Here is a 25,356-nt window from a genome sequence, read left to right as displayed (position 1 = left end):
CTTTTGGATGCTGACACCCTTCTGAAGTTTCAAGTCAGTTGAGAATAGCAAAGAAATGAGTTAATAATTTTAGTAAATAGAAGAGAATGTGGAGAGTATCTAGATTAGAGGGATTTGACCACACGAAGATTTCTACCAAGGAAGCTCTGAACCAAGGACACTAGTACCTGCAAGTTTTCTCATTTTCTGCAGCAAAAATGAAAAATAACCTTTGCCCTCCCCACCCTAGGAGTTGTGAATGATTAGCCTGGCTATGTTGATAACTAAGGAAAATATAAAATGAGTGCCTTTCTCTCAGATAATTAGAATACTTACAGATTTACTCTTACCACCAAACTCCTCCAGTTCTAGGCAAAAGACAACAGAACACTAGGAATGTTTAGCCAACGTCAGCCATAATAAACCCTCTAGTGCTGCAAAAACTCTCCTATTAGCACCAACGATCGTGCCCTGATGAAGAGGTTGGAAACAGGAAGGCTGCTGGGTGCCAAGAGGGAAAGTGAGGAGAGAAGCAACATGGCTGGAAAACAGGGATGGCAGGGAGTAATGGGGAGGAAGGGTCTCAGGACAGAGGTACCTAGAAAAGACTGGGGAAACAGCTGGAAATACTGGTGTATACCAGCAACTTCTCTGTGGGTGAGGAAAGACTACTTATCGAGTTGACATCATCAGTAAGTATAAGGGACAGCCAAGAGCAAGAAAAAAAATAAATAAATAAAAAGGAGTGGAAGATCCTTACCTAGGCTAAAAGTTATTCAGATCCACAATCACAGCTACTGTGATATCTCTAAAGAGATAAAACGCCAGATAAAATTGTCTGGTGTTTCCCAAATGCTGGACGGCAGTTTTCAGATTTGATGTTTAATCTTACTATTATAAATTTATTTTTTAAAACAGAAATAAAATAATTGTCAAATCATATCTTGTATCAAATTCTTCATGGTTTGCAACTTCTAGCAGAGCACAGGGAGAGATAAAACTGGAGCTGAGAGATTATAATCTGGCCTATCACATCAGACCACACCTATTCATGGATCTCATTTTCACTCTAATTTGGCCAAGCCAAAATTCCTACACTTGGGTAAAACATTTTAGTTTCAGAAAAGTACATATCAAACTTCAAATAATTGAAATTCACAGAAAACTTAAAGGTATTTCCTTCACTGTGTCACATTAAATACCTCTTTCTAAACTGTTCTGGGAAGACCAAAAAGGAAAAAAAAAAAAATGGTTACATAGATCAGTTACAACATATACTTCGGTTTAATGTCTATAAACAATTCCCTCTCTTTTTAAACCGTTCTCAAAATGACCCCTCTCACATATTTAGATGTATAATAAATATTAAAAGTTCAATGTAAGTATGGTAAGTATGAGTGGTTGATGCAAACCGATTTATATAAGCCAATACTTGAAATCTCAGAACCTTTCTTCCCTACTATGAGTTACTGCTGCTCACACAAGGTACCACACAGATAAAGTGTCTAGAAACAGTTTACTAAAGAAAAAAAGAATAAAACTCAGAATAAAAGAAACCAAACTGAATAAGAGGAAATCAATCAACAACACTCAATTAGAAAACTAAAAACCAAATCAAACCAAAACAACCCAGCCCTTTCCATAATGGATATTCTCCATCTGTCTTTTCCTCCTTCCACTCAGGGAGGGCGGGGGTGGAATGAAAGCAGCTCAAGGTCTAAATATTCACCCTCCATCCCCAAGGCCTGAGAAGCACTTCCGGTAACTTGGCTCTGTGGAGGCCACAGACACTGGGACTTGCCTGGTCCCACTCCACTCCCAGCCTCCCCATTCCCTGGCTTAGCCAAAAAAAGAATTCCCCAGCCCCCTCCAATTCCACCTGGAGGGAATTCAGTTAAAAGAGACTGAATCTCCTGCTAGCATTCTCTTCCTATAACCTCACTCTGAACTTTGCTTAGCAAACTCTCCTACCCCAAGTTTAGCAAGAGATGGGACTCTTGGCTTTGTGAAATATCAAAGGAATTTGCAAAAGGCTCATTTAAGCAATTATTAAGAATCTCTGTGTATCTGTCCAATGAAAAGTAGAAATTTTTATTTAACATTATTTACTTAAGTAATCTCTAAACCCAGTGTGGGGCTCGAATTCACAACCCTGAGATCAAGAGTCGCATGCTCTTACCGACTGACTCAGCCAGGTGCTCTGAAAGTCCAAACTTTTAAGGCTGGGAAATCAGAGTTAAAACTACTCTTCAAAATATAAGCAACATTAAAGAAAAAGTCTCCATAGAATTCAAAGTATAGCAAGCCACAGATCTCTTCATTCTATTGTTTGGTTGATGATTTCTGTCAATAACCAAATCAAATTGGTGGTAAATGACATTTCCTATTTCAGCCACTGTATTTACAATTAAATGTTAATGGTTCAACACCCTAGACAACAAACTCTCTGTTGTCAAAGACCTTTCTGTTTTTAAAAGGGAAGTCCATCATCTTGGTGGGGGTAAGCACAATCTGTCACTTCACTATCTAAAATCAGGAGCTAAAACTAAAAGTAAAGGAAGTAAAATGAAGAAGATCCTAAGGACCAGCCAGAGACTGAGCACAGCACAGGGTTAAAGGAAACCATTTCATAAGATCAAATGCGGAGAAGCAGCAGGGGCAAAGAGGGAAAAAAAAAAAAATCAAGTTACATAAAGTCCAATTGTACTCACGGTTTCCTTATTGGGAAGCAGTTCCTTTCTAATTCTGAAGAAGTTCTTGCCGTACTGCCTGAGCCCCTTAACGAAGCGTTTCTGTGATAAAAAGAAACAACAAATGGGATGTAAAAACCAAAAACAAAACAGGATGTCAGCAAAGCAAAGATATCTGCAATCAGCAGAATAACCACCGCAAAAAAGTCTGAGCTGGGGAATACTGACGAGGCTGGGAGACCATTTCAGCAGCACCACTGGGCCCCTCGGGCCAGGGCAGGCCCCGGAGAGCCTTTGTCGGAACCCTGATGGCACACACCACACAGGTTTGGGGGGAGGATATCCTGGGTCTGAGGCTAAGAAGCAACGTGTGCCCTCTGTGCCACGGTCTCCACATCAGTCCAGGAAGGTAGAAACAAATATGTTCCTGCTTTCAATAACACAGCACAACTGCTTTCCACCTGAGAACGAAGCTTCCCAGAGTGTTGAGCAGAGGGGGGATAATCAAACCTGGAGACTCTTCTCCAAAAGGTCACTCAGGAGGGGATAAGAGACCCTTTGGTTAATCTGAGGACGTGGTCAAGGAGCCACCGATACCGCGGAAGCCCACTGGGAGCCGGCACCCCCGCGGACGGCCCCGCCATCGCCTTCACGAAGAGCCCCTCGGAGGCACCGAATCATCCTTCGCGCCCCCTTCCTCCTTCCCCACGCCCTGCACCACAGCCACCCCCCAGCAGTCTGGAGACTTTCACTTTGTCCCATTCCCCCGCCCCCCGCAACCCCGCCCCGGCCCCGTGGGGGGCAGCTCCAGCTCCCCGGCCCCCGGCCCCCACCTCGGAGCCCCGGGCCTGGTCCCGCGCGGCCGACCCCCGCCACACTTCCGCAGCCACAGGTACGCCGCGCCGGCCGTCCTCGGGTCCGGGCGGCGAGAGGCCGCGCCTGTCACTCGGCTAGGGCTCCGGCCAGGGCTCCGGCCAGGGCTCCGGCTCCACAAAGCGCAGGGCGGAGGCGGCCGGGGCGGCTCGGCGTGTGACCGCGGCGGGGCCGCGCGGCGCGGGGCGCGGGGGGCGCGGGGCTGGGGCCGCCACCGCTGCCGGGGGAGGAGGCTGGAGCGCGGCGCGCAGAGCCCGGCGCGGCCGCGGGCGGCTGCAAAAGGCGGCCTGGATCGCCTCGCCGCCCGTCGGCCCCGCGCTCCGTCCCCGCCCGGCCCCCGGCTCCCGGCCCCCGGCCCCCAGCGCCCAGCCCGCGGCTCCGCGGCTCCGCGGCTCCGCGGCCAGCGCCTCCGGGACCCCGGCGCTGTTTATCTCGGTGTCCTCCCTCTGAACAGCAGGAGTAAATCCAGGCAGCAAAGCGCAGAAACTTCCTCCCTACCACGGCAAGCGTGAGCAGAGGGCACCCGTGGGGCCGGGGCCGGGCCGCCACTCGGGACCCTCCTCAGGCCGCTCCGGCTCCAGTCCTCCTTCTGGGCCGGCAGAGTCAGCAGCGCGACAGCCGCATGCCTACCGCCCCTGGACTGCGAAATGGGGGGCTGGCCCCTAAGACCCTCGCGGTCCCTTCCGGCCGGGATTGTGGGCGGCAGCTCCACCCGGCCCAGGCATTAGCCTGCACCTCGCAGGGCGCCGTTTCACAACTAAATCACCGCGGAAGCTTCCCAGCCAATAAATCACCTGCCCACCGGGAGAAGAGTCCCTCCCACTCCCGGTGTTTAAGACCAGTCCGGCAAATTCAGTGAAGAGCCAGACTTGGCCTGCAAGACCGATCTGCAACCTCCTACTCCATTCCTGGAGGCTCTGCATTTTCAGATCTCACCCCCTTTCTAAGATATGACTCATCATTGTCAGTTTCCAATATAATTCGAATAGTTCAAAGGAAAAATCTGTCAAGGCACAAGAAAGAACCTCTCCTTTACTGTGAAGAGTGACCTTTCTGACTTGAATGATCAACATGCATCCTGAGCTCTGTGCAGAGCGTACCCTCTGGGGATGCTGGAAGGCAATGAGACTTCCCTGCCCTCAAGGCCCTCCAGTCTGGCAGGCAGGCAGGCAGGCAGGTGAAGGGATCAATTTCCTGGCCCTCGGAAAAGCAGTAGAGGGACAAAGGGCTATGAGTCAGACTAGGAGAAGGAAGCAATTTACTCTGCTGATGTCTTGGAGGAAGTGACAAGGAAGAACAAGCCTGCCAGGTGGGCTCCAGCAGGGTTTCCAACACAGGAGTCAGCCAGTAAGGGCATACAGAACATTCTGGGAACTGCAAGGAGGACAGGGTATACAGAATGGAGTGCCAGCAGATAAGACTGAAGAGGCAGGAGAGGATCAGGTTGCAGAAGAGTCTTTAACCCAGGCTGAAGAGTCATGGTAGTAACTGTAAGCCACAAGAGAAGTTAAAGCATGAGTGGTCCATGGAAAGATTGGTTAAGGGCTGCTCCAGTGGCAGTGTGGTTGGCCTATGTCATGGATAAGGGACAAACTGGCTGTAATGCAGAGATTAGGTAAGGAGGCTGGTGAGGTAACAAACCGAGGTGTGAGAAGAGAACGGCCAGAACTCCACCTCAGCCATAAGAATGAATGCTTTTTTTTTTTTTTTTTCTTCTCCTGTTGTGCTGATTTTCAGGTGTTAGCACTTGGGGGAAGAATGAATGCTTCTTAACCCACTCTTTAAGTATTTACTGGGCATCTAGCACTGGGAGGGATTTCTTTTTCTTAAGGGGGCAGCCATGGACCCTTTATTAAAACTATGATTCATTTTTAGCAGGTAAGATAAATGTGTGTGAAGTTATTATAGAACAATCTGAGACTTCATTCAGCTAAGAATAAAGTAGTGAAGTGTAACTCATCAATGCAGCAGGGGGACCAGGAAGAGGGATGGCACAGTAGTCCAGGATACCTTCACCAAGGCAGCAAGATGGGTCAGACCACAAAGAACCAACAGCATCTGCAGAGGTGGAGGGGGGTGGGAAGGCCTTCCATGAAACACAGAGGTGGAGAATGGAAGTGGGTTATAGGAGAGAGGCTATACAAGGTTGAGGTGGGTGATCTAGCATGAGTCAGATCGTGGAATGCCAGGACTATGCAATCCGAATATAAGCTTGTGCCAAAGGACACACAACAGGCTCACCAGGAGAGACTGGCACAATGAAGGCAGCAGCTGAGAGGCCAAATCTGAAACATCAGGGTAATGTGATAGATTTGGGCACACTTGAATTCAAGTCCTGGTTCTCCTACTTGAAATGATGTAATCACCAAATATTATGCATTTAACTAGTGGTTATTAAATATGCCTGCTATATGCTAGGAGCCTCACGTATATTAATTTAAAACCTGCACAACCTTGGAGGAAGTACTATTACTATCTACATTTTCCAAACAAGGAAGCTGAGACACAGATGGTTAAGGAACCAGATCAAGGTCACCTAACTCTTCAGGGCAAGGGCAGAATGCAAAGCAGGATCCAAACTCCATGTCCTGCAGTGGACATGGAGATAAGAGTCTACAGAGGTTGCCGCTTTTGGTCATGGTACCATTACCTGCGACTGCGCTTTCCTGCTGGCCTCAACATCATGTCACCAAGTCCTCAGCATTCTTCCCTAAGAAAGATCTTTCAAAGCCTTCCTGTCTTACCCATTCCAGTGCTAGTCCCAGGCCAAGCCCTGATCTCTCTCTCCTACTAGTTAGGCTAATAGCTCATCCCCCACATCTGGTCATGTATAAGCTTCTACTAATGAATTCTTCAAACCACACATGTCATTGTGAGTCCCATACTGTCTTGCTCCCAGCCCCGACCTAGGAATAGCTCCTTGACCTCTTTAGAATGGTATTTACACCCGTTATGTCTTAATTCAAAGACCCTCTAGGATCTTGTCTCTGCCTACCTTTCCAACCAGATATCCAGTAATGGCAACTGGCCCACTGCACCTTCTGTTGAACTCTAGACACTGGGGCATCTTTTCTACTATTTCCACAGACAACCCAAGATACTCTCAGTTTACCTCAAACCCAAGCTCAACCCCCACCCCCTTTGGCAAAACTTCTCTGACCATTCTGCCCCAATCACATGGCATTTGTTTATTTGTATAAGGCCTCACTTACACATAGAATCTGTGAGCCCTGAAAAGACAAGAACTGTATCTTCTATCACTTTGTTTCCCGATAGCATTAGGCAGTCAGAGCTCCTCAGTTTTGGATGCAGAAGTGAAACAAACCATGAGATGACAAGGCCTGGGCTTGAGTGGTCAAGGTGGAAAGAGACTGGTAAAAGTCAAAGGATCTGTCCTGAAACCTAACAACAGAGTTGACCTTGGCTCCACGGCACCAAATTCTCCTGGTTTTCCTCCTATCACCTGGCTTGATTTTTCACTCAACTTTTAAATGCTAGGGCTCTTTCCACGGCTTTGTTCTAGGCTTTCTGCTTTCCAAACCCCCCTCCCAATGTGATCACTGCTCCTCTGGCTTTCAATATCACCCAAGATTCTCCCTACTATTTCTAAAAGCTAAATCTATAGTCCAGGGATCCCTGGGTGGCGCAGCGGTTTAGCGCCTGCCTTTGGCCCAGGGCGCGATCCTGGAGATCCAGGATCGAATCCCACATCGGGCTCCCGGTGCATGGAGCCTGCTTCTCCCTCTGCCTGTGTCTCTGCCTCTCTCTCTCTTTCTCTCTCTCACTGTGTGCCTATCATAAATAAATAAAAATTAAAAAAAAAAAATCTATGGTCCAGGTCTAGCGGGAACACCTGCTTGAATGTCTCATACACATTTCAAACTAACTACTTCCAGAAATATAAGTTCAACATCTGGTAGTAAACACAGACCACCACGTCAATGTGCATCAATGACTGTGTTATCAAGTGCAAAAGTACCACTGGCCCCACTTAAAAAAAAAAAAAAAAAAAAAAAAAGGAAGTAAAAGCTTCATGTGGCCTGTACTGTTACTTCTCTATGGAAAGCCACAAGGCCTCAAAACTGGCAAAACATCTGCTTCTCAGAGACCAGCCTTTACCTTGTGGTTTACCAGAAATGTAGAGTAGCCTTTAAAATCGAAACAAAGCCAACCCACTCAGAGCAGTCAATGATGAGAATAGGTCAGTATGTTAAGTGGGTTTCTGAGGCCTTAGACTCCTTCCCTCTATTAATTCATCTCTCTTCAAATGAGGACCCTGAAGGTTTTCAAGCTTTAATTTAATAATTAACACTACTGACTTAAAAACAGATACTATACACTCCTAAATGAAAATTCATAGACACAGTCTGTTTCTTAATAGCCTTCTAGTAGTTGAACTGAAATTCAGCATGTCCAGTGCTGAAATTCAAGCCTTCATGAATTATTTCTATGCCCATTAGCTTTTCTGTCCCTGGCAGTGCACAGATATTAGAATGCTAGGATGCTGGGGGTGAAGGAGAAAGAAGACTGTTCATTTAAGAGGCAGTTACTTTGGCTCAGTCACGGCTCCTGGTGCTTAGCAGCCCTGCTTTTGATACTCCCCAGAGGCTTGCCATCCGGCTACGCTCAAATGTATGAGCTCAGGGTCTTGGGGTATTGGCACTTGTTTCTCTGGAGCTGTTAGTTTCCAATCAACCTGTGTGTTCCCCAGGAGCACAAAACAAGTCCTTTTCTATTTTTGAACTCCAAAGCCAGATGAGATCCAAATATAAATATAAATTTATTTATGGCAAGGAGACTGTCCTCTGCTTTGTTTTACAACTTAGCTTGTAATAGTGCTCCAGGTTTATTTATGTATTGAAATATATTTTGAGGGGCCCCTAGGTAGCTCAATTGGTTAAGTATCTGCCTTCAGTTCAGGTCATGATCTCAGGGTCCTGGGACTGAGCCCCACATTGGGATCCCTGCTCAGCTGAGCATCTGCTTCTCCCTCTCCCTCTGCCCCTCCTCCCTGATCTTGGTGTTCTCTCTCTCTCTCAAATAAATACAATCTTAAAGAAAAAAAAAGAAACATTTTAACATGCAACACTGTATACATTTAAGGTATACAACATGTTAATTTGATTAATTTATATGACCTTCATTGTAGTGATAATTGGCACCTCTATTCCATTACATAATTATACTCCAATTTATAGACAAATTGCTAATAGTTTTCTGTTACTATGCTGAAACTTTATATCACCATCAGAAGTCACCTAGTTCCTAGTAGAGACCATTTAAGTCCTGGCTTTTAAAAAGTGAGTTACCTGAACATAACACTCACTGTAAAACTTGGGTTTTAATAGAATCTGCAAGGCAAAACTTTACACTTCTATTCTTAGTAGAATGGAAGAGTAGGAGACCTAAACTCCAAAATCCTAGGATCTAGTCTCCTCCTCTGTTCCATACAGGAAAATTTGATTAACAGGATATAATTAATAAGAATAAGCATAATTGGGCCCATATGCAATAACATTCTCTTACAATGAAGTAATATGTTCGAAAGTTCCTCATGCCCTTGCCGCACCTGTCCTACATCCAAGCCTCCTGAGCCCTGTGCACTGGCCTTCCCAGATGTTGACCCTTGCCATCCTTGGAGTGGCAGGGGCCAGGGCAAGCAGCTTCATTGTCATGTGTCCATGACAGGAGAACAGTAGGGAAATACCACCCTACATGAAAATAAAAACGGCTCCACTGAGTGCTCCTACCACATGCCAGGCACTGTCTCAAGTGCTCCTGCTGTGTGGACCTATCTAAGTGCCACCGTGGCTTTATGAGGCAGGGGCTGCTAGCATCTCCATTTCACAGATGGGAAAACTAACTACATGTCAGCAAATCCTTGAACCAGGGTGGGAGTGTCAGGGGCGACATATGTGAACAACTGGGGAACCTCAGGGATGGGGTGAGATCTAAGAATGGAGTCAAGCACAGGGTGCTGGTCAGGGATGTGACAACTATCTGTGGCCTGTATTTGTATGTAAACATTTAAATGTTTCCCCCCTTAATCTATAAATGGACAAGTATAGACTATATTGTTGTAACTTATTTTTGCCTCAATTTGTTCACCTTTTAAATTGGCCTTATAATACTTGTCCTACCTATCTCAAAACCATGATTCTGCATATCAAATTGGATAGCGCACAGCAGTGTTACTGGACTGGAGTAAATCTTCCAAAGGACAAGGTGTGCTCATCTCTCTCGTCTACATGTGAAACTCCCAACATGGCTCATCTCATGTGCTGGCTCTGACCTGTGTCTGCAGCAAAGAAGCAGGAAGAGCGGGCTATGCTACAAGAATGGCTAAAAGATAACTCTGCATTAACCCCTGGCTGAGAGCTTTCAAAATTAACTCCCTCTGGTGAATTTTAACTAGTGTATCACAGTCAGAGACTCACCAGGATTTCGGAGAAGCCATTTCTACTCAGTCCTCTTACATAACTGTTTGGAAAACACTGTAGGTATTAAAATGATTCCCACTGTGAAAATGGCTCCTTCTGCTCTACCCTGTTTTCTGCACAAAATTTTATGTTAATAACTTACTGATTCTCAGGGGACCAAAGAGCAGGCAGATCTGCAAGTAAGCAAACTACAGTTTCCCTCACCAGAGATCCAAACATCTAAGTCCCTATGCCAGGGAGGAAATAAGAGGAGTCTGTCCACGGCCCTTCTGTAGGTATAAAGCAGCAAAAGAGAATCAAAGAGGTGTCCTAAAGGTGGTCCTGTGTAAATGGCAGGGTAGGATGAAAGAAGAGAACGCTGATGGCAAGCAAAAGAAACAAAAGCCTTTCCAAACGTGTATTACATGATACCCTACCAGTTCATCAATGGCTCTTGCTGACCAACCGCAAGATGAGAACCTACTACACTTCGTCCATATGATCCTGTATGTTATAGATTTCTACCACCTCGTATCTAAAACACATTTCCTGCTGCAGACATACTACTAATAATGCTTTGCCAAGCATCATTTGGTTTTTGGTTTTAAATATTTATTAACATATTGATGAAATAGTGACCTAAAGTAAGGCACTACTTTTGCAGTAAATAACATCACAATCAATTTGTCTGGGAGGAGACATGCCAGCATGCCAGGGTGGGCATTTCTAAGGGCTCTAGGATGTGCTCCTGATTTCTGATTCCACTTTGGAAGTACACTTTGAACTTACTAGCATTATTCAAGGATAGCTTATAATTTCATTAAACTAAACAGCTGGGCAGCCCTGGTGGTGCAGCCGTTTGGCACCGCCTGCAGCCCAGGGCGTGATCCTGGAGACCTGGGATCGAGTCCCATGTCGGGCTCCCTCATGGAGCCTGCTTCTCCCTCTGCCTGTGTCTCTGCCCCTCTCTGTCTCTGTGTTGCACATGAATAAATAAATAAAATCTTAAGAAAAAAAACAAAACTAGTTACAGTTGACGCTTGAACAATGTGGGGGTTAGGGCAGTTGAACGCTCCCCAGCAGTTGAAAATCCACGTATAACTCCTGACTCCCCCAAAACTTAAGTACTAATAGTCTACTGTTGACCAGAAGCCTTACCAATAACAGTCAATTAACACATATTTTGTATGTTACCCATACTATTTACTGTATTCTTACAATAAAGTAAGATAGAGGAAAGCAAATGTTATTAAGGAAATCATAAGGGGGCACCTGGGTGGCTCAGTTGGTTAAGTGTCTACCTTTGGCTCACGTCATGATCTGGGGAGGGGAGATCCCTGCTCAGCGAGGAGTGAGTCTGCTTTTCCTTCTCCCTCTGCCCTTCCCCCAGCTGTACTTGCTCTCTCTCTCACATAAATAAAATCTTTTTAAAAAAATCTTTTTTTTAAAAAAAAGGAAAGAAAAGAAAATCATAAGAAAGAAAAAAAGAAAATGATAAGGAAAAAAATACATTTATAGTACTCTACTTATTGAAAAAGCCCACGTGTAAGTGAATTTCAAACCTGTGTTGTTCAAGGTCAGCTGTATAGTTTAAAAATAGCCAATGTAAAACAATAATCACATTTTCATGATGATTCTCAAATCTCTCTCTACATCTGACATTTTTCCCCATTTCAGGCTTGCACCTACACTTTCTATTCAGAGTAACATCTTCCAAAGACTCAGGACATCACAATCTCAATGTGGACACTGATGTGCCCCAGACCACATTCTCCTCAACAGGTGTCACTGGGGCCACTCTAGAGATGACGCAGCCGAGGGGTCAGGTAAATTAAGTATCCTGCCCGAATCCATACTAAGCAGGAAGAGTGGAGGAGTAAATAAGGTTTCAAAACTGGATTAATTGCTTAGAATCTAGATGCAGAAAACATTCTATTGTACCTACTTATGCCAGAGGAATTAAAGAGTATTGTAACTTAAACCTCTAAAAGAAATGTTACATATACATACTTGCTTTTTGAGGCAAAAGCACTTGTCTGAGATTATATGCATATGCTGTGTTAAACATTTTCTCACAAAACAACTTAGCTTAGAGTACATAGCTCTGCCACTCGGTAACTTTATTGCTTGTGAAGGTCACCAACTCTCTCTCAAGGCTTCCGAGCATTCCTGTGTAAGAGGAGCCTTTGGGCCTTCTGCCACTCGTAAAGTCTCTATAGTCAGTGCCTCTAGTTCTCTTCCTCTGAGGGCCACAGTGAGATAGGTAGCCTGTCTCCTATACAGAAATAAGAGGATGGCTATACTCTCCAAATAAGACTCCGTTAATGCAGGACATGTCTTCTCAACTGTCTTACTTGGACATTCAGAAGATTAGTCAAAGATATCTTTATATTAAATAAATTGTAGTTTTAGCGGCGCCTGGGTGGCTCATTTGGTTAAGCACCAGACTCTTGGTTTCAGCTCAGGTCATGATCTTAGGGTCGTGAGATCCAGTTCTGTGCTCAGTGGAGAGTCTGCTTGAAGATTCTCTTCCTCTGCTCCTCCCCATATATGTGCGCATGCTTGCTCTCTCATAAATAAATAAATACTAGTTTTAACAACAACAAAAAGATCTGTTTCCCTGCCTTGTGCCGTATTGATTTGACAGTACTTACATCAAAAACCCACATCCGAGCATGTCCATGTCTAAGAGAAGTCCTCTCTAGGATCAAATATGGCAGCTGCTTAGCTGTTGCAGAGGCATTCTCTTTCTTGTTCCTTTCCTTTCCTTTTTAATCTTCCAAAGACCCAAAGAGTACAAGAATGAGAATGGGGGAAGGTAGATCTAACATGATCCTGCCCTGATTCTTCTACCTTCCTTCATTCACCAGTATCATGATCATGGACAGCTCGTGGTTCCAATCCCTGTTTTATATGTCCCTGCCCCCACAAGATTAGCTACAGAAACAGAACACTAAGGGGACTGAAGTGCCAGGCCCAAAGTCATTTGAAGCCAGCAAGAGGAGTCCAGGAGACCCCTACACTTCCCCAGCTGACTCCTGCTCACATGCCCCAGAAACATCTACAAAAGCTGGGCAGCTGTCAAGTCAGCCCTCACTCCCTGTCACATCTGTAAGAATAGCAGAAGAGAATGTCAGAGTTGGAAGGAAGCTTTCTTGCCCAGACTTGTGAGTCAAGCAAACTTCAAGATGACTCCAACCCCATCTACCATCTAACTGCAATCTCATGAAAGCCCCCAAGCCAGAACCACACAGATGAGCCATTCCTAAACTTTGATCCCACAGAAACTGTGACAGATAATAAATGATTACTGCTGTCTTAAGTTGAGGTGATTTTTATTGTTGGGGTAATTTGTTATGCAGGAATAGGAAATCACTACAAGATTCACTACAAAACCACAAAAAACTTTAACCTCCATGTTAGTCAACTATTAATTAAGTGAACCAGTAGACAATTTTCCATTAGACTTCCTAAGACAATCTGCATGCCTTATCACGCTGTATAATCTTACTCTGATTTAACACATAGCACTTATTATCATGTGATATGACATGACATGATATATAAGATACTGAATATGTGAGAAAATTTGTTCACTACTATGTCCCTGGCAACTAGAACAGCACCTGACACAAATAGCAGGTGATCCACAACCACTGATTGAATTAATAAATGAATGTTATCTGCAGGTGAGCTGGTTTGGTCTTCCCACAATACTATTTGACTTACCAGCCATTTGCTCTCCAGCTTGACTCAATGCTTCTTGTCAGTGTTCACTGTTTCCAACTCTCTAATTACTACCTACAAAATGATTTGACACCAACTTTCCTGTATGTTCAAATGTGCAGGTACCACTACAGAAACCACACCATCCCATCCTGTGATGCCAGTTCAGCACCCAGAGTGAAGCCAATGATTATCAACACACCGGTGTTGGTTAAATCCTTCCCAGGTGATCTCAAATGTCAAATGTCAAAGTGGAATCAGTATTCCTTCATTCAAAGACCACATGTCCCATGAGAAAATGACCTCATGTTGGATGGTTTACATAGCAACTGGGCCCACTAGCAAAGACCACTGAGCCAGACTATATAGCTTTGTCCATATGCTCCTCTGAGTCTAGATCACTACATTGAGTATGTGGAAGTCCTTTCATTATTTCAGGCCTAACAAAGCACTGCTACTGGGCGAATATTAGAATGCTTCAATGCACTTTCAAGTCAAAGGAGAACTGGCTAGTTAGGCAGCAGCATTAACAGATGTAGAAACACCGCCAGCTAAATACCTCTTGCCAATTATGGCTGCCCAGCTATGCCCAAATTAAAAATAACCCAACACTAATAACAGAACCCAAATGGGCATCAGAGGCTCCTTCTCTCCCTGCAATATCACCATAAAATTTCCACATAAATGTCTCTGTAAAGTGGCTCATAAATAAGTCATTAAAAAAAGTAGAGCTCAGCACAGGAGGAAGGAAGAGGAAACTCAAAAAAGAAATGTGGCTTGTCTATAAGTTACAAAGGAAAAAAGAAGTAGAAATCTTTAGTAAGAAATCATTTTGCAAAAATTATAACTAAAAGAGTCTAGATTTGTGGATGCCCAATAGAAACTGAATGTGAGTCAAATTGTGAGCCAAATAGGTAACTTTAATTTTCTAGTAGTCATATTTTAGAAAGAAACAGGTAAAATTAATTTTAGTAATACATTTTAACTTGATATATCCAAAATATTATCATTTCCAACACATAATCAATATAAAAATATTAATGAAATGTTTTACATTCTCTTTATCTTACTCAGTATGCAAAATCCAGTGTATATTTTACACTTACAGCAAATCTCAACTTGGACTAGCACATTTCAGGTGCTCAATAGCCCCATGTGGCTATTGGGTACTATATCGGCATAGGTTTAGAATGATCCTTACTTCTTTTTTGTAAAACATTAAAACACTCAAAACACTGAAAGTTTTCTATTTGGGAGGTAGAAATACATATACTGTCAGAATTATGGACAATAATATATATGCAATCCTAAATGAAACACAATTAATAAAGGCTTGTTATTTCAAATTAAGTGAAATCTGTCTTCCTGAAGAACTCAACCAAATCCAGAAGCTGTTATGATCTGCTCGTCTTCCAAAACAGGGGAAACCAAGGCCCTGACCAGCAGGGGCTCTCTTCAATTCTTGTCACAGAAGGGGCTCCTGGACTGTTTTCCCATCATGACATTACAAGGGCCAGGGCTCCCCATTGAACTTGTTTACTTTAAAAAATCTCCAAAAGGGGAGGGAGAGCAATTATTCCTTTAGAAAATGTAGGGGAGTGGGGGGAGGGAAGAGGAGTGTATTTCAATTACAAAAGGCAAACCTTGGTCATAAGGCAGATCTCTGTCTAGCCAGTGGTTATTGTTTTCTATTAACAGGCATCCCTTTTGGTCTCCTGCCATCGCCAAGCAGGATGGCAACCACAGAGAGTCCCTCAAGGGAGGATCCCACATTAGGGCCTGGTAATGGGCCCCACCACAAGGCTGCTCTGGTGGCTTTTGTTTGCAACAATAGTGCTCCCATGATACCTCACTCTTGCACGAAAATATTGGTATTAAGGGAGCATGAAACAGCTGTGTGTAAATTACACAAACAGATTAGATCTGTATATTTATAAGGAATACAAACATACTAATAGCACATTTACATACACAGTTGGATGCACTGGGCTGAATGCAGAGTGGAGTTTGAGTCCCAAAGTGCGTCCTGAAAATTTTACAAAAAGAAATGCTCAGGTTCCTTAAAATTTTATAAAAAGAAATGCTTAAGAAATGCTCAGCCAGCTAAGTCAGGCTGAGACCCTTCTACCCTATACAGAATACCTCCCAAAATGAATTCTTCTTCATCTCCACCTGCAATATTAAGCGTATTTGAGGCTCTAGAAAGGAGAAACCTCAAAAAGAACTTTAAAATTTACTTTTACAGCAAAAATAAATCAATATGGGATAATTTTCACAGTTAAAAGGTTATAATTATAAATGAGGGAGGGGCACAAAAAAAGGCAGTGTAGGCGGAAGCAGAAAGTGAGAAGAATCTGGAAGTTCAGAATTAACTTGTCCTAAAATGACAGCTCTCCCGTCACACATGGATGCAGACACATACAAAGAGGAAGGCCTATTTAAGTACCTATTAACACAGCATATAGTAAGACAAGATCTTTGGATTTTTCAGCTAATTTTGAAAAATGGAAAAGCAATCAGTACTTTATGATTACTGCATCAAATCTAGAACAGAAATAGGCATCAGGAAAGTAAGGCTATAGTTCTATGTATGATTCTATCAAGGCTTCATAGATGACACCTCAAGTAAGCCACTAAGATGGCCTGGGCTGAGTTTCTCAGGGAGAGACTGCATCTCAAGGATCCTAATTTAATAAATAAATAAATGGCACTAACTTTTAAGATGTTGAGTGTTCCAGTAAAAATAAATAAATAAATAAATAAATAAATAAATAAATAAATATTTAAGAGTAATGATCCAACTAAGTAAAAATATTAATCTACACATGTACAGAGAGATACATAACAACAAGCACATTATAGGCCCTAATTTTTATTCTTTAAAAAATTTGCAACAAAACCCTCCAACTGATTTTCTTTTTTCTTGATGTGGTTTGTATAAACTCCTGGTTTAAAAAAGAAAAAAAAAAAAGGCCCATTTCTGAGGCGTGGGTTTACCATGCTCACAGTTCCACCAATAAATCATCTCCCGATCTGGGCTTGGAAAAGCACTGGCCACGGTTTGATTGCTCCAGCCCTGGGTTGCCAGGCAACCAACACACGGGGGAAGTCTGAGAACCTGAGAACCGCTGACAGATAGCCAAGTGGCTGAAACAACAGACTTCTCTCTGTCAAAAATGTGTTTCAGAGAGCCACTTCCCCACCTCTGCTCTCTGCTAAACACTACATGATTGTAAAATCACAATCAAAAGGCCACTGTAATAAAAACACACTTCCTGCTCAATTACTAATTGTTAAAAAGCTGTGGGGAGGCCCAGATCACACAGTGTATGGCAACAGAAATGTGATATTGTAAATGAGATAAAGTCAGCAGCATGTGAGAAAACTGATCTAAATGCTGCTCTACAGCTTCAAGTGCAGGGACCTGTGCATGGAGCAAATCAACTGCCTAAGAAAGCACCAGGAAGAAAGTAATGATCTTGGAGGAGACTTTAAAGAAAAAAAGCAAAGATTAGCTGGAAAGCCACAGGTCTACATTACTTAATAACAAAACCAAGAACATTCTCAATTGTGTGAAACGCATTCTGGAGATAACCAAAGTTTTCTCCTTCCACTCACTCTGGCGTGTGTGTGTGTATGTGTGTGTGTGTGTGTGTGTGTGTGTGTGTTTGGGTGATTCCCTAATGTCTGACTGTAAACTGGTTACAGCAGATACTAATATCCTTGAGATAATGCCTGATGATACATCTGAGGTCTGACAATCTAACATACTGTGTTTTAAGTAACGCTGGCCTTGAACTCACAACCTTGAGATCAAAAGTCACACGCTCCACCAACTGAGCCAGCCAGGTGCACCTACTACAACATTTTAAATTCCTATCCCTACTGTCTATGCCCAAGCTTGTAATGTTGCACAACACAGTACTATACCAAGCATCCGCTCTATGCAGCATCCTTCCATGAAACCACTTCATTGACTGTCATCTGGGACTCCTTGGTATTTGGTCTGTCTGTGGTATTTGGAAGAGGCCAGTACTCAGAAGAGGGTTCCTCACTTTTTTTGTGCCATGGGCGCTTCTGGCAGTCTGGAAAAGCCTAACCTCTTCTAAAAAAAAGATTTTAAATGCCTAAAATAAAATATATGGGATAACAAATAAAACCAGGCATACTGAAATCTACTTATCAAAACATTAAAAAAATGTAAATATACATCCTTTATTAGCATGTTAAGTAACAAGGTCACAGAAGGCTTTGCTTTTTTGTTGGTTTGGAGGGTGCTGTTCTGTTTTGTTTTTTGATACAAGCCAAGATTATAAACTCCCAGAGGGCAAGGACAGTGATTTATTCATCACTCTATTGCTATAGCACCACACATCCTGGGTTGTGGCCCACGGCTGGCCCACTTGTACCCTAGAAGATGTCTGCCAAGCTCCCAGGCTGGCCAGCCCTCTCCCCACACTCAGCCCAGATCCTATGGGGCCTGACTTTCCCTGGACTTTCCCAGTGCCTAGGACTGGGCCTGGTAGGCAAGATTTGTAGGTTCAGAGTCTATAAACTAGGGTGTGCAGACATGAAACAGACCCACATGGTTCTAAGGGAATTCATTTCCAAACCTTCCACTTTCATAGGTTTTCTTTCCTAAATTCACCTGATAACATTCACCTCCCTGAGAGTAATTCCTGTGAGGAAGGTGCCTTCTTTCACCTCCCCACACAGCACAGCATTCTCCCACCTGGAATGCTATGCAGCAGCACTGCCCCTGGTGCAGAAACTCCAGGGCACCAAACAAAGGATGGATTCAAAACCCTGATTTGCTGTTGACACAGTGACTAACTCTAAGGTCAGGATAAGAAAGTCTTATGCAAGTCAGGTACTTTCCAGTTCTTTGCCTTCAACAAAATTGAAGGAGGATCTGATGGAGGTATCATCTGATAGATTATTACAAACCAAGTCTGATGATCAATTATATTTTTGGCACTCTTATGGAGGGAATTCAAATTACTGAGTGACACGGTGTCAAAACTATTATTCCCATCTGCTTATTCATGCAAACAAAGGTTTCTGAGTGCTAATATCTACAAATACATGAAAAATAAGAACAAAAATTGATGCAGAACATGGCCTCATTCTAACAATAAGTAATGTTTATCCAAGAATTAATGTGTCTAAAACACTGAATCCATCTTATTTCCAATAAATATTAAACAAAAAGTTAAATTTTATCAACATTTATAATATCTTGTTTTGATCAACTGTACCCTAATAATTATTATAACATAACTGGAGAGAATTTCTCTTTTAACACTTAGAACTTTATTGCTAATGGAAATAACAATATGTACATGTCTTTTGACACACATACTTTTTGGTGCAGGGCACAGCGAAGGGGTGATATGACATGAACTCCCAAGCAGGAAATGCTTTCTTTTCCTTTTAGAGATTTATTTATTTTAATTTGAGAGAGAGAAACTGTAGCAGACTTTGACAATGAACCCAATGAGATGCTCAATCCCAGGACCCTGAGATCACAATCTGGACTGAAACCAAGAGTCGGACGCTTAACCAACTGAGCCACCCAGGCACTCCAGGAAATGCTTTATATTAATAATAAAGTCTACAGGGAAGTAGATTGAAGAAAAATTACTACAGAAGTTAAAGAAGGGGAATAAAAGAATGTAAAATTTCACTGTTAAGGAGGAGCCCATTCACGTATTTTTAGAATAGATAATGGGTAAAAAATCGAGATGGTATTCAAAATGCCCTACATAGATTTAAAATTGATGCAACAGTCTCATATTCAATGTCACTATTTATATGTTAGAAATTACATCCTTATCAGGAAAAGGTATATGCCAATTTAATCTTGGAAGGAAGCATATGGTTTTTAAAACAAAACTCTTTCGGGGCTTCATGGGAAAGTTATTTAATTTTTTTTAACTTTATTCCTACAAGGAAGATGGAGGAATTCTGGAGAATGCCAAGCATGCTTCCACCTCTCAGCTAGATTTATTAAACTCTGGTTTTACCTAACTGAACCAAACCAGGGTCACTACAAACATTTTCCAGGACTAAGATCATACCACTAAAGACCCTGCACTGTGTAACTGCTATTCCACCAAGGTGAAGACCACTCTTTATCTGAATTCTAAAGAACTGATCATGGTACTTCCCTGCCCAAGACAGATGGAGGGAGAGCTCAAACTCCTTGGTGTGTGCACTGAAATATCTAGGATCTCCATTTTACCACTCTAGCCTCAGCACCTACCACCCTCAAGTGTATGGATTAGAAAATGTGTTAAAATGGAGTTTAACGTTTCATTTCAGCTCCTGGGAAGACAGTGCTACGTGAAATGTGCACAATGAACATAAGAAGGCAGGGGCAGCACTTGTGCTGCATACAGATCCCTAAGAACCTACCATGACTGCCTCCATTTACAGCCAGGCTGCTCCCTGAACATGTCCCACACTCCCCACACCTCAGTAGTTCATCACACAATATTGTATCTGGGGACCCTGTGCAATGTCACTTGGCAGCTATTCTTGGGTTGGAAGCTTTGATTCACTTACCACTGGTATGACCCCAAACAAGTTTATTTACTATCTCACATCTATGTTTTGTCATACTTCTCTGTGCTTCCACCTTTCTGCACACTCCAACATGGAACTTCCCACATCCTACCCAGCACTAGGTTCTAGGCATCCAAGTCCATCACTGCCAATAGGGTGTCTCTCCTTGAGGTCAGGTGGTCCTGTCTGGGTGCATCTATCAGAGACCCTTGCACATGTAAGTCAGGCATTTAATAAGCATTTCTTCAAAGACAATTCCTATTACCAGTACATGAGCCTTTGGGGGGCCAGCAAAGACTTAATTATCTAATTAATACTCTCATTTCTTAGAGAGAGGATCAAAGACTTGCCCAAGGTATAGCAGCTGCTCTAAAGCACAGATTCAACCAGAAACAGGTTTACCAACACTTTTGTTTGCTACAACCAAGCTTTAACTACATCACGAGTAGGTGGTTGTCTCCAGACTTACAAGGAGTTATCTGAGAAAAATAGAAGTGAAGAGACAGGGTAGAAAAAAAAAGAAAAAGAAACTAGAGATTTTTGTTTTTGAGCAAATCACAAACTGAAAAGTAACAGGTACAATGGTAGCAAACATTTAGAAGAAACCTGAAGTTTCGATCCCCTGGATGACCTGAGAGGAACCCTCATGACTTTCTCCAAGGCAGGCAGAAGATCCACACTGCTCTGACTACAAGCCACCAGAATTGGTGGGACCTTTTTTTTTTTTTTTTTTTTTTTGTGGTGGGACCTTCTCAACACAGTCTAGGATGGCTAACAGTGGAAGAATTCTTGTGGCCTAATAAAGGATGAAAGAAACATTCTTTACAATGAGGAAATGAATCATCTACCCATCAAGTTCCTTCATGTCTTTTTTTTGGGGGGGGGGGGCTTGAGGCTCTCAAGTCTTTCTGGTAAAACACATTGAAGAAAACAAAATCATAGTGACATCTACAGGGGACGCTACAGGTTAGAAAGAGCCTCCTTTTGGGTATACCACAGCTTCTCCAGGCTCTCTTCACTACAGACAATATGCACTCAAAGCTGCTTTTAAGATCATCAGCAAAAGTTTTACAAGAACCAGATCCTTCTCTTCTAATCTGTCCCCCAATCTAAAAATAACGAAGAAGGTTTATAGAATCTTTTTGGCATTTAGAAATATTCTATTATCCCATACTTGAAAATGTATGAGAAATGAACAGACTTCTAATTAGCTACATGATTTTATTTCTACAGCAAAGTTCCCACCTGTCCTTTCAAGCAAATTCAGTTCGTTCTAAGCTCTCAAAAGTTCCCAAGTCCTGTAGGCATTTATCTGCTCCTAACAAGGAACAGTTTATAGGCAATTGAGACATGATGCAGAAAATCACCAGATGAGGGCTAAGGAAAAATGATTTACATACTACTTTTGATTAAGTGACTTGAATTATCAGAGATCTCATTTGTCCAGACTTACTCAGAAGAACAGTCATATGGAATGAGAAGCTACTGCTACCCAGAAGGTGGCTCCACGACTACACAGCCCATACCCTACTCAGAGTCTCCTAGAGTGTGACTGACTTGAACTCTTCATAGCATCCATCTGGATTACCTTATTTACATTAAATTGTCTGTGCTCCCTATTAGAATGTAAGTTCCATGAAAACCGTATGTCCAATGTTATTTTTATCTCCAAGCCTTGGACAGTATCTGGTACACAGTTAAATGACTAACACTCGTGGAATGATGGAGGAAACAAACAGCAAAATATATTCTGGACCCAAAGTTTCCATCTGAAATTTTAAATTCTAAATATTGTTCTATTAACAAAATCCTGTCTCCTCCCCACTTGCCTCCATTTTCAACTTCTACATGTTAATCCAATTCAACTAAGCATTTAGTGAGCCATGCCGAGGAGTGGACACTCTAAGAGATAGATTGGCCCTCAAGAAGCACATCATGTAACAGAGCAGCACAGAGGGGTCTCAGCCACAGGACCTAAAATAATCATCAATAACCACAGATTTCTTTCCTACCCCTTCCCCGTTATCATATCCCAATGCCTACTTCTGCTAGGGACATCTCACCTTAGCAACCCCACACTGGGCCTGCATACTATGTCCTCTAGAGACCTACTGACTTCTCTCTCACTCCTTCCCCGGTCTCTGTTCTCCAGATGCCCTCATGCCCAAAGTCCTCCCCAATCCCTCAGCATCCTCATATCATGATCCATCCAACAGAACTTCCCAACTCCTCCAATAAGAGTCAGAGGGGTTTAGTTCCGTGTGCATTCTTTGATTCCAGTGGTGACAATCCTGTCAGACCACATCATCTACCACCTCCAGCAGCTTTTCCTTATCACAGTATCAACCAGCCATGCCAGTCCCCCTCACCCCTATTCAGTAATCCTACACCTAGTTAAAAGTCCCTTTCTCTTTCCTATCTTTTTCTTTTTTAAGATTTATTTATTTATTCATAAGAGACACACACAGAGAGAGAGAGAGAGAGAGAGAGGCAGAGACACAGGCAGAGGGAGAAGCAGGCTCCATGCAAGGAGCCTGACATGGGACTTGATCCCGGGTCTCCAAGATCACACCCTGAGCCGAAGGCAGGCATTAAACTGCTGAGCCACCCAGGGATCCCCATTTCCTATCTTTTGATGGTACTCTCAGGAACATGAAAAACCTTGCCCAGAGCCCTTGTAATATGGTTTGCATCCACAAACCTTAGTGCCCATTATTCCAACATAGCCACCCACTGGTAGCCATCCCTTATGGTTGGGCATCCCTGAAAATACCCAATATATAAAACTAGAAATTTTCTTATTTACTACCGTACCACCACCATTATTAATCCCACAAAACCTCTTCTCTGGATTGTGCCCCATAGCCCCTTGGCTCTTCTACCACCTCTACTTGGTTCCCCAAGTTTGGTATGCAGCCTGGGACTCACTATCAATTATTTCAACAGTGTAATCAATACTACTAGACATGCCTCAGTGTCCTGACCTTGTACCAACTTCCTTCCCCAATCTTTCAATGGAGTTATGCCAAAGATAGCCCCAGTCCTATTATTGCCCATACTAAAAAAAAAAAATACATAGTTACTCCTCATATCCTATTGAGTTAAATATAATGTTTTACAAATTAAATAATATAGAGTCCAACCCTTTCTCCAGTCTTTTCTGACTTTGTCACTCTGTCCATTCCTATGCCTCTCAACATAAGAATTCCTCTGAGAGTCTCTTCTCACTCTGCACTGCTGTCCCTGGCAACTCATCAGATCTTGGCTCTTTCCCTTACTAGCTGAGATCCTGAGCAAGCTAATTAACCACTTCAAGCCTGGTTTCCTCAAATGTGAGTTTTCTCTGTAGACCAGAAATCTTTCCTATTATTAAGCCTTCATTTCTAATGGCTGGATCCACCTGCATCTTCTTCAATCACTGCAAATTAACATAAACTCTCCCATTCTCTCCTAAAGCAAGTACTTCTCCTGATGCCAGATTTTGTTAGTAATACCACCAGCCTCTGCCCTTGCACCAAAACAAAATCTGAGTTCTATTTCTCCACTCTTTTCTCACTTACCACCTCCAATCAGCTAGGTTTCCCCAGAGACACCATGTGGTACAGCAAGGTAGGAGATGGGCTCTGAAGCCAGGGGGTCAGACTCAAAAGTAGGCTCTATAAATCATTCTGTGATACATGAGTAAATGAGTCAGTTCAGGCTGAGTGCTCAGAACAGCACCTGGCACAGAATAAAGGTCTTATGATTGCTCCATAAGTTGAAGTGACTTGAATTATCAGAGATCTCATTTACCACTTCATTCAATTTTAGTTGCTCCTCTCACGTCACCCTTCCTCTACCCCCGTTCTTCTCAACCTCAACTGTATATTAGAACTCAATGCCCTGGTCATATCCTAGATGAATCAAGTCAGAATCTTGGGATGGGGCAGCCAGGTAGTTCAGTCAGTTGGGTGCCAGACTCTTTAATTTTGGCTCAGGTCATGATCTCAGGGTCCTGGGATTGAGCCCCGCATAGGGCTCCATGCTGGCCATGGAACCTGCTTAGGATTCCCTCTCCTCCTCGTCCCTGACTCCCTCATGCTCTCACACTCAAAAAAAAAAAAAAAAAAAAAAAAAAAAATTCTTGGAGTGTATCCCAAGTCTCTGTTTTGTATGTGTGTGCATGCTAAAGCTTCCATATATGGTTCCAGTATGCAACCAAAGTTGAGAATTGCTGCTATAAACTCAGAGCTTTCAATATTTCTCACTAAGACCAGAGTCCTTAGTCTGGAACATGGATGCCTGGATCCCACCCCCAAGATTCTGATCCAGTGGGTCTGGAGTACAGTCTGAACACTGGGACATTTTAAAGTTTACCAGGTGATCCTAACGTGTAGTCGGATTTCAGAACCACTGGTATCCTTCTCTATTCACTTTACTGTCTACATTACTGCCAGATTAATCTTCAATGATGGCTCCAGTTGTATCATTCCCCACATTAGAAAATGTGTGATTATTCCTTATTTTCTATTAAACATAAACTTCTCTTCCCATAAAGAGTGGGTGCCTTTGAATCAATCAACTATCTTAGACAGTCCTCTACCTATAACTTCATTCAAACTGGCCAGTTGGCTATTAACCAACCACACACATTGTTTTATGCCTTTGTTCTTTCATTAACCTTGATCCACTGTGCCTGGCAAAATCCTACCCATCCTTCAAGGTTCCTCTCAAATAACAACTCTTCCTCAGAGCCCTTCCTGATCTCCCTGTCCATGAGCAGAAAGCAACATGTGCAGCCTTGCATTCCCCACGGACCCCCAGAACAATGTCAGGAGCAGGAGAAGCACTCAGATTTTCGTTTCCAATTGTGTGGCTGCCATCCCCTCTCTAGGTTGCCTGTGGTGACAACATCTAACTCAAGTGCTCATGTACACCCACTGCCAAAATCAGTCAAGGATGTCACTCTGCCAGGCAATTATCAAGGCCAGTGAGGATTCCTGCAGAGATCTTAGTGGCCGAAGAACAAATGTAATTTTCAAGTCAGTAATAAGCTCCCTTCTTTTTGGATGAGGAACTAATACTATTTTCTAATCTTGTTTCTAAAACATGAAGCTAAACTA

General features: G+C 43.0%; 1 protein-coding gene across 9 annotated transcripts in view; it reads right to left on the bottom strand.

Moving 5' to 3' along the window:
* The window catches only part of RERE (arginine-glutamic acid dipeptide repeats), a 407,880-nt gene that overhangs the window by 53,202 nt on the left and 329,322 nt on the right, over positions 1-25,356 (bottom strand). For all 9 annotated transcript variants that reach the window (XM_077891331.1, XM_077891339.1, XM_077891333.1 and 6 more), the window contains one exon: positions 2,691-2,771. In XM_077891331.1, the coding sequence (XP_077747457.1) occupies positions 2,691-2,771 (81 nt within the window). The remainder of the gene's footprint in view (positions 1-2,690; positions 2,772-25,356) is intronic.

Source organism: Canis aureus, chromosome 3 (genome assembly GCF_053574225.1).
Source record: "Canis aureus isolate CA01 chromosome 3, VMU_Caureus_v.1.0, whole genome shotgun sequence".
Lineage (NCBI taxonomy): Eukaryota > Metazoa > Chordata > Mammalia > Carnivora > Canidae > Canis > Canis aureus.
The sequence above is the reverse complement of the archived record's forward strand: the minus strand, read 5'-3'. Positions and strand labels throughout refer to the sequence as shown.